This window comes from Natator depressus, chromosome 24 (genome assembly GCF_965152275.1).
Source record: "Natator depressus isolate rNatDep1 chromosome 24, rNatDep2.hap1, whole genome shotgun sequence".
In the NCBI taxonomy this organism is placed as follows: domain Eukaryota; kingdom Metazoa; phylum Chordata; order Testudines; family Cheloniidae; genus Natator; species Natator depressus.
The window spans coordinates 15,840,085-15,852,522 of NC_134257.1; the positions used below are offsets into that span (position 1 = coordinate 15,840,085).

The window sequence follows — 12,438 nt, forward strand, 5'->3', positions numbered from 1 at the left end:
TGAGATGCAGCCACTTCAGGGGCAAGGCAGCTGGGGAACAGCCGCACATAACGCCACATGGGTTCAGCTCGCCGGGGCTGAGATGCAGCCGGCTCTGTCATGAGATCCTGCTGGGGGTTTCCTGCAGCAATACTTCAGAGGGAGTGAATTGCTCTAGTGAGTTGACGCTGCACTCCTGTGAGTCTCTAAAACCACGTTATCTCTCCCAGTGGAAATTGTACAGAGTCAGGGAACCAAGCAGAGCGATATGGATCTGGGGGGAGTTCACTCGTTGAGCTTTGTATCAGCCATCGAAATAACAGGCCCTGACAACTGATGGGCTGACAGCAGGGGGGCTGGGAGCCAGGACTCCTGGGTTCTAGCCTTGGCTCTGGCTCTACGTTGGCAGTTGGGTGGAAAGCGCTGGTAGCACACATGAATGCCGCGCTATGCTGCTTTTCACTAACAAGGGGTGGATCCAGCTGCTTTTAAAGGAGTCCCCAAGAAATGCGTCTCTCTCTGGGGCAGCATAGCTGGGGAAGAGCCGCACGGCGATGGCTCACCCAGCACCGAGATGCAGCCACCTCTGGTGCGGGGCAGCCAGGAAACCGCCACACAGGGATTGATGAGCGGCAGCTGCCTCTGAAGTGGGGGAAATCTCCTCCCAGGAAGAGGGGGCGAGTCCCAGTTATCGGGGCCCGTGGCGGGGCTGGGTCTCTGGCCTATTTCGGGGTCCCAGCTCCGGGTCCACACAGAGGGACCCACTCCCCACGGGGGATAATCCAGTCGTGCCCCCTGCCTCGGCGGCTGTTCTCTCCCTCTCAGTCCTGCCTGTTGGGGGGACACAAGGCAGAAGGGCCCGGGAAGCAGGGCAGCCCCCTGCGCTGTCGCGGGTTTTTATGGCTTTATGGCCCAGCCACGTAGCTGGGGGATCAAGCTACCCTGGCTGAGCAATTCCTTCTGGGCAATTTCATCCCACCTGGGAGCAGGCAGATCCACATCCCCCGCGACCGCCGGCATAGCTGCTTGCCATGTCCCCGGGGCCAGAGCAGGCGGGAGTGCAGGTGTGGGGAGCTGAGCCAGAGAGGTAGGAGCTAGGGGATGTGGCCATGGGGCAGGGGTGGGGGGAGGATCTAGGAGACGCGGCCGTGGGGCAGGAATCTGGGGGGTGGATCTAGGAGACGCGGCTGTGGGGCAGGGATGAGGAGGTGGATCTAAGGAACGTGGGGCAGAAATCTGGGGGTGGATTTAGGGGACATGGCCGTGGGGTGGGGACATGGAGGTGGATCTAGGGGGACAGGGATGGGGGGAGTGGATTTAGGGGACGTGGTGATGGGGCAGAGTTGGAGGGTGGATCTAGGGAACATGGCCATGGGGCAGTGATAGGGGTGGATTGAGGGGACCCGGCCATGGGGCAGGAATCTGGGGCTGGATCTAGGAGACACGGCAGTGGGGCAGGGATGGAGGGTGGATCTAGAGGGTGTAGCCGTGGGGCAGGGTTGGAGGGTGGATCCAGGGGCAGGGACTGGAGGTAGATCCAGGGGGCAGGGATAGGGGGTAGATCTAGGGGATGCAGCAATGGGGAAGAGATGCGGGGAGGATCCAGGGGAGGTGGTTGTGGGGCAGGGATCTGGGGGTGCATCTAGGGGACATGGCCATGGGGCAGAGATTGGGGGGTGGATCTAGGGGACGCGGCCATGGGGCAGGGATCGGGGGGTGGATCGAGGGGATGTGGCCATCAGGCAGGGTTGGGGGGTGGATCTAGGGGACGTGGCCATGGGGCAGGGATGGGGGGGTGGATCTAGGGGATGCGGCCTTGGGGCAGGGATCTGGAGGTGGATCCAGGGGGTGCAGCCGTGGGGCAGGGATCGGGGGGTGGATCTAGGGGACACGGCCATGGGGCAGGGATTGGGGGGTGGATCGAGGGGATGTGGCCATCAGGCAGGGTTGGGGGGTGGATCTAGGGGACGCAGCCATGGGGCAGGGATGGGGGGTGGATCTAGGGGACGCGGCCGTGGGGCAGGGATCTGGAGGTTGATCCAGGGGGTGCAGCCGTGGGGCAGGGATCTGGGGGTGGATCAAGGGGATGTGGTTATGAGGCAGGGTTGGGGGGTGGATCCAGGGGATGCGGCCGTGGGGCAAGGATGGGGGGTGGATCTAGGGGACATGACGATGGGGCAAGGATCTGGGGGTGGATTGAGGGGACGCGGCGGAGGGGGCTCATCCCTGGTATCATTCCAGCCCCAGCTGAGATGCTGCCACCCTCCACCCCCCGCTGAGCCGGCACCATGGACCCGCTGGACACCCTGGCTCTGGCCGTCTACTTCGTCACCATCCTGCTGGGCTTGCCCGCCAACACCTTGGCGCTGTACATCTTCTACCGCCGCGCCCGCGCCCGCCTCACCCCCAACCTCATCTACATGATCAACCTCTGCCTCTCGGACCTGGCCTTCGTCCTCATCCTGCCGCTGAAGATCCTGGAGTTGGTTCCCCCAGGCTGGTCCCCAGCAAACTTCCTCTGTTCCCTCTACAGCCTGGCCCACTTCGGCACGTTCTACGCCAGCACCTGCTTCCTGACGGCGGTCAGCGCCGGGCGCTACCTGGGCACCGCCTTCCCCATCCGCTACCAGCTCTACAAGAAGCCCCTTTACTCCTGCCTGGTCTGCGTGGCCATCTGGATCCTGGTGGGCTTTCACGGCGTCCTGCTGCTCATCCTGGAGACTTCGCTGGGTGCCAACGCCACCCTCTTTACGGGCAACGGCTCCACCTGCTACCAGGAGTTCAGCCCGGAGCAGCTGGCCCTGCTGGCTCCTGTCCGGTTGGAGCTCTCCGTGGCCCTGTTTTTCCTGCCCTTGGCGATCACGGTCTTCTGTTACGCCAGCTGCATCCATGTCCTCGTCAAGTCCCGTCTCCATGAGCAGAAGAAGCGCCGGGCGGTGCGGCTGGCCATGGCCACTCTTTCCATCTTCGTGCTCTGCTTCGGGCCCTACAACCTGTCCCACGTGGTGGGCTACGCCCGCAGCGAAGACGTCTGGTGGCGCAGGGTGGCACTGCTGCCCGGTGCCTGCAACGCCTTCCTGGACCCGCTCATCTTCTACTTCCTCTCCTCGGCCAAGGACTATGGCCTGGCCTGGGTGTGGCACTCGGTGAGGCAGCGTTGCAGCTCCTTCCGGCAGAAGATGACCATGGGTCACAGGGAGTCAGGCAAGAGGCAGCCTCAGAAGGGGGCTGCATTGCAGGGGAGTACAGGCCCCGGGGTGGGGAGCTCCAAATGACCATGGGACAAGGAGACACCAAACTCTGTTGGGACAGGAGTTGGGGAGATTGGCAATCTTGGATGGGCTGGGGGCCTGGCTGCTCATGAGCCTTTAAAAATTCCCCATGGGGCTGGGAGCCTCCAATCTTGGATAGGATGCAGGACCAAGGACCAGGAAATTCATGACCATTACAGACTCCCCATGGCACCCGGAACCTCCGATCTTGGATAGGACGTAAGACCAAGGACCAGGAAATTCATGGCCATTACAGATTCCCCATGGGACTAGTAGTCTCTGACCTTGGATGGCACGTGAGCCCAAGAACCTGGCCTATCCATGGGTCAGTACATATCCCCCTTAGGACAAGGAGGTGTCTGGTTTTGACGGGACTAGGGGTTGAGGTAGCCATTTTCCACTGAGACATGAATGCATGGTCATGACCTTGACCACTGGTGGTCTTGAAAGACCCCTTAGGATGGGGACATCCTGGACTGGGCTGGGAGAGGGGGTGGGGAGATGCCAGGCGGGGAGTGACGGCAGAGCCCAGATTTCTCGTGGTCATTACGTACCCCCATGGGACGGATCCTGCCATGGGAGAATTGGATATAGAGGATGATCCAGACCCCTTCACCCCACTAGGGCGAAATAGACTGTTCGGCTAACTCCGCTACTGGGGGAATAGACTAAACTCCGTCTTGTGGGTCTGCATTGGGTGAGCCATTCTATGAGGTGTCACTGTGCAGTTATTCCCCAGCTGCCCTGCCCCAGAGGTGGCTGCATTTTGGCACTGAGGCCATGATTCCTACCCTTGGGGGATGGAAGGTGCTAGAGAAATGTCTGAGGTAACTGGGAGGTCTTTGTAACTTGGACGTAGAAATATTCCAAACCACAATTCAATGGGAATCCTAAATCTCCTGTCAATGAAATCCCAACTCCTGCAAGAATGTCCCAGGACCGATCAATGAGTTAGTAGGAACAGAGGCAATGGGGCCAGATCCCAGCTGGTGCCAATGGGCTGTAGCTCCATGGGAGTCAATGGGGCCAGACCCTCTAGCTGGGGCCAGTTGGGATCATCCCGGGGTCTCACCACTAAACCTTACCGCTGACTCTTTTGCCCAGTAGTTGTAAATTGCATTCCACTAACGGATCCGTGTTGATGTAATAAATAAAGTTTTCCCAGCTCTAGTGGGGTCGTTATTATTAATATTATTATTGTAGGTTTCAGAGTAGCAGCCGTGTTAGTCTGTATCCGCCAAAAGAAAAGGAGGACTTGTGGCACCCTAGAGACTAACCAATTTATTTGAGCATAAGCTTTCGTGAGCTACAGCTCACTTCATCGGATGCATTCAGTGGAAAATACAGTAGGGAGATTTATCTGCACAGAGAACATGAAACAATGGGTGTTACCCTACACACTGTAAGGAGAGTGATCACTTAAGATGAGCTAATACCAGCAGGAGAGCGGGGAGGGGGGCAGGGAGGGGGGGAAGAAAACCTTTTATAGTGATAATCAAGGTGGGCCATTTCCAGCAGCTGACAAGAACGTCTGAGGAACAGCGGGGGTGGGGTGGGGTGGATAAACATGGGGAAATAGTTTTACTTTGTGTAATGACCCATCCACTCCCAGTCATCATTTGACTGAGATCAGGCCCCCATTGAAATGGGTGCTCTGCACTCCTAGCACAATGGGGCTGGAAGCCGGGACTCCTGGGTTCTATTCCCAAATGTGGGAGGGGAGTGGGGTCTAGTGGTTAGAGCAGGGGGGCTGGAAGCCAGGACTCCTGGGTCCTATTCCCAGCTGCCAGTGTGACCCTGGGCGAGTCCCTGCCTCGCTCTGTGCCTCAGGTTCCCTCTGTCTAAATGGGGAGAAGGGCCCAGCGGGAGGTGCAGCCGATGCAGCCTCTCCCGTCCTAGTTCTGATTGCCCTGTTCGGTCTCTGACCCTGACCCAGCTGCCCCTCGGCCTGGGTTTAGCGCTGCCCGTCCAACACGCCTGGGCAGGGGAGAATCAATGACCGGGCACTCTCCAGTTTGCCCCTTGCCCACTAGGTGTCAGCACATGAAAACTATATTGCCCAACCCCTTGGGCCTAGACCGCATTCTGGCTGCTGGGAGCTAGAGGATCTGGACCAATCCAGCCCCCTTCACCCCCCTCCCTCCCTCCCTCCCTCTGGTTCCACTTTAGGGCTCGGTAAAAGCAGAAGTTGCTTGAAACTGCCAGGTGACCCTGTGGTTTGGAGGCGAGGCTGGAAATTCGATGCGGGCTCTTTAGAAATTGCCCACGGAAGGAGGTGGTTGGGCAACTGGAAACTGTCCAGAGCAGGAGCTGCGGTTCCTAGGAGCTTCTAGGAGAGGAAGCAGGGCTGGGTTCCTAGAAACTATGTGGCTGAGCCCTGGGCTTCCCCAAAATCACCACAGATGATGATTGGGCTCCCTCAAAACAATCATGGGGGGCTCTGGGCTCCTTCAAAACTATCGGTTCTAGGCTTCCTACAAACATCAGGGTTATCTCTAGGGTTTCTAGAAATTGTCAAGGGAGCTCAGAGCTCCCTTGAAACTATTGTGGGTGGGCTCTGGGCTCCTTGAAACTGTCACAGCTCCCCAGGATCTACCGGCTTGCCCCACCCCCAATTTCCCTCTCCGCCTAAGCTTTGTAGCCAGCTGCAGTTGACCTGGGGTCAGAGTTTGGGGAGGAGGGAAGGGGGATGGGTGTTTGGGGAGGGGAGCCCTGAACTGGGGACTCCAGGGCCAGCAACCCCAACTCTGGCCTGGTTGCTCAGGTCTTGCCTAGCGGCCCCACCCATTCCTATCGCTCTAGTTCAGCCAGCGAGCGTGGAGGGTGGGTCCCCAGGGCCCAGTGATGCTTCGTGGCCCGGGACACTGGCAGGGGGAAGGGAGAGTTGGTCTCTGAGCCACTAGAGCAAAACTAGAGGGGAAAAGCCTCGTTCCCCATTGCCTGCCCCCGCAAACCTGCCAGTCCACCAGCGTGGGGCCGAATGGGAGCCAGCACCCCCTAGAGGGGAAAGGCCCTGTGCCCCATACCCCACCACCTCTATGCCTTCCAAGTTTGGGGTGCTCATCTCCTAGATGCTTGCTGCGTGTCTGCGTAGTGCCTGGCCGTGGGCCCCAATTCTGGTTGGGGAGGGGGTCCATGCGGTGTCCAGAGCTTGGCTCCCAGCCACCCATCCTGTGCCCACTGGTTGGCCAGGCAGGGATACTGGTCTAGGGGCTGATCCGGATCAGGACAGCTGAGGGTGCAAGAGACTGTGCTCCAGTGAGTAGGAAAAGGAACCAGGAAAAGGAGACCTGACTTCAGTTCCTACAGCTCAGGGGAAGTGCTTTTTGTTAGAAGGGAGTGGGGACTGGGCGACAGGACTCCTGGATTCTATCTCCAACTCTGGCAGGTTAGTGGGGTCTAGCGGTTAGAGCAGGGAGGCTGGGAGTCAGGACTCCTGGGTCCTATCCCTGGCACTGGCAGGAGATGGGGGTCTAAGGGTTAGAGCAGTGGGGGCTGCATGCCTGGACTCCTGGGTCCTATCCCCAGTTTTGGGAGGGGAGTGGGGTCTAGTGGTTGAACAGGCAGATTCTCCCCTCTCAGGGAGGGAGTTTCCCAGTGCAGATGTCAGTGGCAGCTACAGAGAACAGGGTGTCTATTTTGGTGCTCTGGTCACCTCTTCCTCCCCACCTATGCTGCCTGAAGCATCCACACCTAGGTTTATTTTGGGCTCCAAAGTGTTATCCCTATCAGCTGTCACATCGATCCCGCCCCGCACAGGAGACTGATTTACCCAGCCAGGGCCAGAGGAGAGATCAGCTCTGCCTCGAGAAGTGGTCCGGTAGAGAATCGGAGATGGACATGGAGTAAGAGACTGCACTGAGGTTATTTATCTGTTTGTCTGTCCCCAAACACCCCCCTCTATCCATCCATCCATGCATCCCCATACAGCCACCTCTATCTATCCATCCATCCTCTTACACCCTATCTCTCACTCTCGCTTTCTTTCCATACACCCCCTATCTATCCATTCATCCCCATCCATCCATCTATTCCCATACACCCCCTCTGCCTATCCATCCCCATACACCCTATCTATCTATCTCTCCTGAGGAGCTGGGCCCTGGTAGGTTTTTAGATCAGGGAGAGAGCTGTGAATGCTCCGAGGTGAGATGGGTGGGACATGAGACATGGAGTCTTTCCCCCTCTACCGGGCACCAGCCCCGATCTGACCCCAGGGTTGGGGATGAGCTGGCTCCGGGCATGTTCTCCACCGCAGGGCTCTATTCTTCATAACCCAGGGGGTTATGACTCAGTGTTGTGGTTTCTCTGAGAGCTCAGGAGCTTTCGTTTCTCAATCCATCTGAGTGACAGCTTCTGGTCACAGAGCATCTGTCTGCCCTTATTCCTGTGTCTGGACTCAACCACTAAGCCCCACAGCCCCACGGGGCTCCCCAGCCACCGCCCTGGGAGCATGGTGCTCCCTTGGCACACATGAAAGGTTGGGAGCCTCTGCCCATTGCTCTTTGTCTGGCAGGGCCATTACCCCAGGGACAGGTGTGGCTGTGGTGGAGTCCTGGCTCCCAGCCCCTCTGCTTTAACCACTAAACCCCACTCCCCCCAGAGCTGGGGAGAGAACCCAGGAGTCCTGGCTCCCAGCCTTCTCGCTGTAACCCAGGGGTGGCCGACCTGTGGCTCTTCAGAGGTTAATATGTGTCTCCTTGCATCGGCGCTGACTCTGGGGCTGGAGCTACCGATGCTAACTTTCCAGTGTGCTGGCGGGCTCACTGCTCAACCCCTGGCTCTGCCACAGGCCCTGCCCCCACGCCACCCCTTCCCCCAAGGTGCCTGCCCTGTGCCCTCGCTCCTCCCTCTGATTGCAGCAGGCAGGAGGCGCTGACTGGAGGGGCTGCAGGCGGGCAGGAGGCGCTGCGGGCTGGAGCTGATGGGGGGCTGCTGACGTATTACTGTGGCTCTTTGGCAATGTACATTGGTAAATTCTGGCTCCTTCTCAGGCTCAGGTTGGCCACCCCTGCTCTAAGCACTAGACCTCCCTCCCCTCCCAGAGCTGGGGAGAGAACCCAGGAGTCCAGGCTCCCAGGCCCTCTGCTTTAACCACTAAACCCCACTCCTCTCCCAGAGCTATGGAGAGAACCCAGGAGTCCTGGTTCCCAGTCTCCTCGCTCTAACCACTAGACTCCCTCCCCTTCCAGAGCTGGGGAGAGAACCCAGGCTCTCAGCCCCCACCCCACCACTCTAGCCACTGGACACCACTCCCCTCCAACAGCTGGGGAGAGAACCCAGGAGTCCTGGCTCCCAGCCTCCCCTGCTCTAACCACTAGACTCCATTCCCCTCAGAGAGCTGGGGATAGACCCCCAGGATCCTGAGTTACCAGAGCCCCCTAGAAGCCAGACGTAGGAGGGTGAAACACTTGGCGTTACCGCGGTGGGAAGAGATGTCAAGCTGTGGGCCGGGAGGATTTATAGCAGTTCTTGGGGAACACTAAGTTTCGCTTCAGGCCGGGAACGATGTAAATATCATAGAGTGCTGGAGCAGAGATGGAAGGCGGGGTCAAGACCGGATGAGGCACCGTGGGTGCTGGGCCCAGGGGCTTGCTGCCTCAGAGAGGGAGTGATCCGTGACCAATGGCCGGACCCCCAGCGTGGGGTCCCGGATTGGGCGCTGCTCAGAGTGGGACTGGATGACCGTAATGGTCCCTTCACGTCTTGGAATCTACAAATCTGCGATTTTTTTCCCAGTGAGATAAAGGGCGGGGGGGAGTGAAAGTTTTTTTATTTCCCCACTTTCACTCACTGTTTTCATTTTCCCACCCTCTTTTTTGAGGTGGGGGAATAAAAAAAAAGGGGAGGGGGCAGAGACTGAGACAAAGTGTGGGGACAGTTTGGAGTTTTTTGCCCCCAAATTCTTGGAAAAAACTTTCAACATGATCACTCAGAAAACAAAGTTTCGAGTGTAAGGGGGGCGGGGTCAGTGCTTTCGAAAGTTTCCCATGGAATGGAAAGAGAAATAATATTCTTATCTGTACTGTGGTAGGATTGAGGGGCCGCCAGGCATGGCACAGGACCCTATTGCGCTAGGCGCTGTATGTTATATTAGTGCTATTTATTAGGTGCATTACGTTAGCACCCAGGCACCCCAGCCCTGGCCCAGGACCCCCATGTGCCAGGCGCTGTACTTCATTATTGCTATTTATTAGGTGTGTTTCACTATCACCTAGGAGCCCCAGTTCTGACCCAGGACCCGAGGGTGCCAGGCGCTGTACGTTACTAGTGCTATTTAGATGCATTATTGTATCACCCAGGTGCCCCAGGACCCCGCTGCACCAGGAGCTGCACAGACAGAAAGAGCTGCCCCTCCGGCTCTAGGGTGTTTGTCTAAGGACTGATCTCGAAGGGGGCTCACTAATCCCACCTGTCTCTCCTCTCTCTGCAGTTAATGAGCCTTGCTGGGACCCTGCCTCCAGCCCTACCCCAAGGCCTACTAGGTCCCTGGTGGCTACTGGCAACCTGGCCCTGGCTCCAGCCCTACCTCCAGCCCCAGCCCAATGAGTAGTGTGTCCCCCGTTGCTATTGCAACCCAGATCCATCTCCATCCCCATCCCAAGGCCTAGTGTGTCCCCTGTTGCTGTTGGCAACCCATATCCATCTCCATCCCCGTCCCAAGGCCCAGTGTGTCCCCCGTTGCTATTGGCGACCCCAACCCACCTCCATCCCCATCCCAAGACTTAGTGGGTCCCCTGTAGCTATTGGCGACCCCAACCCACCTCCATCCCCATCCCAAGGCTTAGTGGGTCCCCCGTTGCTATTGGCAACCCATCTCCATTCCTATCCCAAAGCCTAGTGGATCCCTGGTTGCTATTGTCAACCCAGCCCCTGCCACTCCCTTCTTCCCACCATGCCTCCCATTGGCAGCTACCAGCTCTCCCTGGCCGTCTACACAGTGACCTTTGTGACAGGCCTGCCCCTCAACCTGCTGGCCTTCTGCGCCTTCGTGGTGAAGGCCCGCCGGCGCCTGCTGCCCGCCGATGTCCTGCTCCTCAACCTGACAGTGTCTGACCTTGTGCTGCTGGCCTTCCTGCCCATCCGCATCACTGAGGCCTCCTGGGAGATGAAGTGGAAGATGCCGGATTTCCTCTGCCCCCTCTCCGGCCTCCTCTTCTTCAGCAGCATCTACCTGACCACCCTCTCGCTCACAGGCGTCAGCGTTGACCGCTACCTCAGCATGGCCTTCCCCCTCCGTTACAAGGCAGGGCGCCGGCCGGCCTATGCCGTGGCGGCCGTGGCCTTGTTCTGGGTGGCTGCTTTCTCCCACTGCAGTGTGATCTACGTGGTCCAGTACCAGGCCAAGGGCAACGACACAGTGGGCAACCTCACCCGCTGCTACGCCACCTTCACTGACCACCAGCTGGCTGTCCTGCTGCCCGTCCGCCTGGAGATATTCCTGGTCCTCTTCTGCCTTCCGCTGGGAATCACCGCCTTCTGCTATGCCAGATTCATCGCCATCATACGCTCCCTGCCACTGGTGAGCCCCGGGAGGAAGCGCCGGGCCATCGGGCTGGTGGCAGCCACGTTTCTCCACTTCCTGGTCTGCTTCACCCCCTTCAACATCTCCCACGTGGTGGGCTTTGTGGAGAATAAGAGCCCAGAATGGAGAGTCTACGTCCTGCTCCTCAGCACTTTCAACGCCAGCTTCGACCCCATCATCTTCTACTTCTCCTCCTCGTCTTTCCAGAAGATCTGCCTGGAGTGTCTGCAGGCTGCCTGGGAGAAGCTGCAGCTCGGCTGGCTCTGCCCTGGGGTCTGGCCGGAGGCCCCGGAGAACGTGGCCATGGCGGAGTCGCAGATGGTGCAGTGAAATGGATGGAGTGGGGACCACAGTTCTACCTCCCCCAGGTCTAGGACTGAAGGCTGGGAAGGAATATTCCCGAATAAGTGTTTATCTACGCTTGCAAGTTATTTCAGATTTGGTGTTTCCACTTTAATCAGGGATAACTCTCCCAAAGCTATGCGTGAACACTGGCTTCCCTTTTGAATCATTGCATCCACACTGCCCCGCAGGCTGCATGCTTACCAAATAACCACACAGCCTTCCAGGAAAGCGCCTCTTGCTGCAACCTCCCGCCGCTTGCCTCTATGCATCCTGGGATTTCGCGCATTGTGGGAAGCCCCTGGAATTCTGGGACTGATGGGTCCTCTGGCTTGGCTTTGGCAAGCCAGCCCCACTTCCACACCGCTGGCTATCGGGCAGTGATAGAGGCTGATGCACGCTTCTTGCCCATCACAGAGCCAGATGGCGCTGGAGACAGCCACAACGATACTGATAGGAGAGGAAATCAAGCACCTGGTTGTGTCCATGGACTCCGGGGAGCGACTTCGCTTGGTAGGGCACCACTTCTGGGCTCAGTCAACCAGCGCCGACTGGTGGGACAGGACCACCCATCCTGGGGTGAGCAGCAGTGGGGTGGTAGTACTTCTGGATGACAGGCCAGGCCCCTGGAGATCTGCGCAGAGCTCACCCCCGAGCTGCAGGGGTGGAATAGCTTCATGAGAGCGCCCCTCAGCACGGAGAAGCGCGCGGCTGTCGCCATCTGGAAATTTGTCACCCACAATTGCTGCTGGTCAGGACCTGGCCGTTCGGGGTTGGTAGATGAATCACCGGACTGTTGTCATGGAGCCACGTGCTGCTACTAGGAGGGTGGTGCTCAGGAGGTTGTTGGTGGATGGGCACGCTGAGGGCTTCCGAAATGGGGGCATTGATGGGACCCATCTCCCTATTCTTTGCTCCCCACGCCAGGCCTCGGAGTTCATCAACAAGATGGGGTTTCTCCATGGTGCTCCAAGACCTGGCTTATCTCCATGGCCGGCTCACCCGTACTGGGGTGGGCTGGACACAGGAGCTTTAGAAACTCAGCCCAGCTTCCTGCAATGAGCAAATGGACCCAGGGCCACCACAACCAGGAAGGGTGGTGTGACTTCTCCTGTTCTTCCAGGAGACCAGCTTCTGTACTCCCCCGGCTGATGGGACCTCTCACTTGACAGTTGGACGGCAGAAAGGAGTCCACCTCGTTTAGCTGCAGCACGCCAGCGGGGTGCGTACCGGGAAGGTGGAGGTGTCTCGAAGCTGCTGAGCAATATCTGCCTCGTGTCACAGCCGCTTGGCCGTGTTTAGCACAACAGCTGAGGGCTT

General features: G+C 58.5%; 2 protein-coding genes and 1 long non-coding RNA gene across 3 annotated transcripts in view; 2 read left to right on the forward strand and 1 right to left on the reverse strand.

The window, feature by feature from the left end:
• The window catches only part of LOC141977115 (uncharacterized), a 33,208-nt gene that overhangs the window by 7,956 nt on the left and 12,814 nt on the right, over positions 1 to 12,438 (reverse strand). The window lies entirely within an intron of this gene.
• LOC141976964 (free fatty acid receptor 2-like) lies at positions 2,268 to 3,294 on the forward strand. Its single transcript, XM_074938140.1, has one exon. The coding sequence runs from the start codon at positions 2,268 to 2,270 to the stop codon at positions 3,252 to 3,254; it is 987 nt and encodes a 328-aa protein (XP_074794241.1). The 3' UTR covers positions 3,255 to 3,294.
• LOC141977468 (free fatty acid receptor 3-like) lies at positions 10,147 to 12,180 on the forward strand. Its single transcript, XM_074938988.1, has 3 exons — positions 10,147 to 11,097; positions 11,536 to 11,631; positions 12,046 to 12,180. Exons 1-3 carry the CDS (start codon positions 10,147 to 10,149, stop codon positions 12,178 to 12,180), a joined length of 1,182 nt encoding a protein of 393 aa, XP_074795089.1.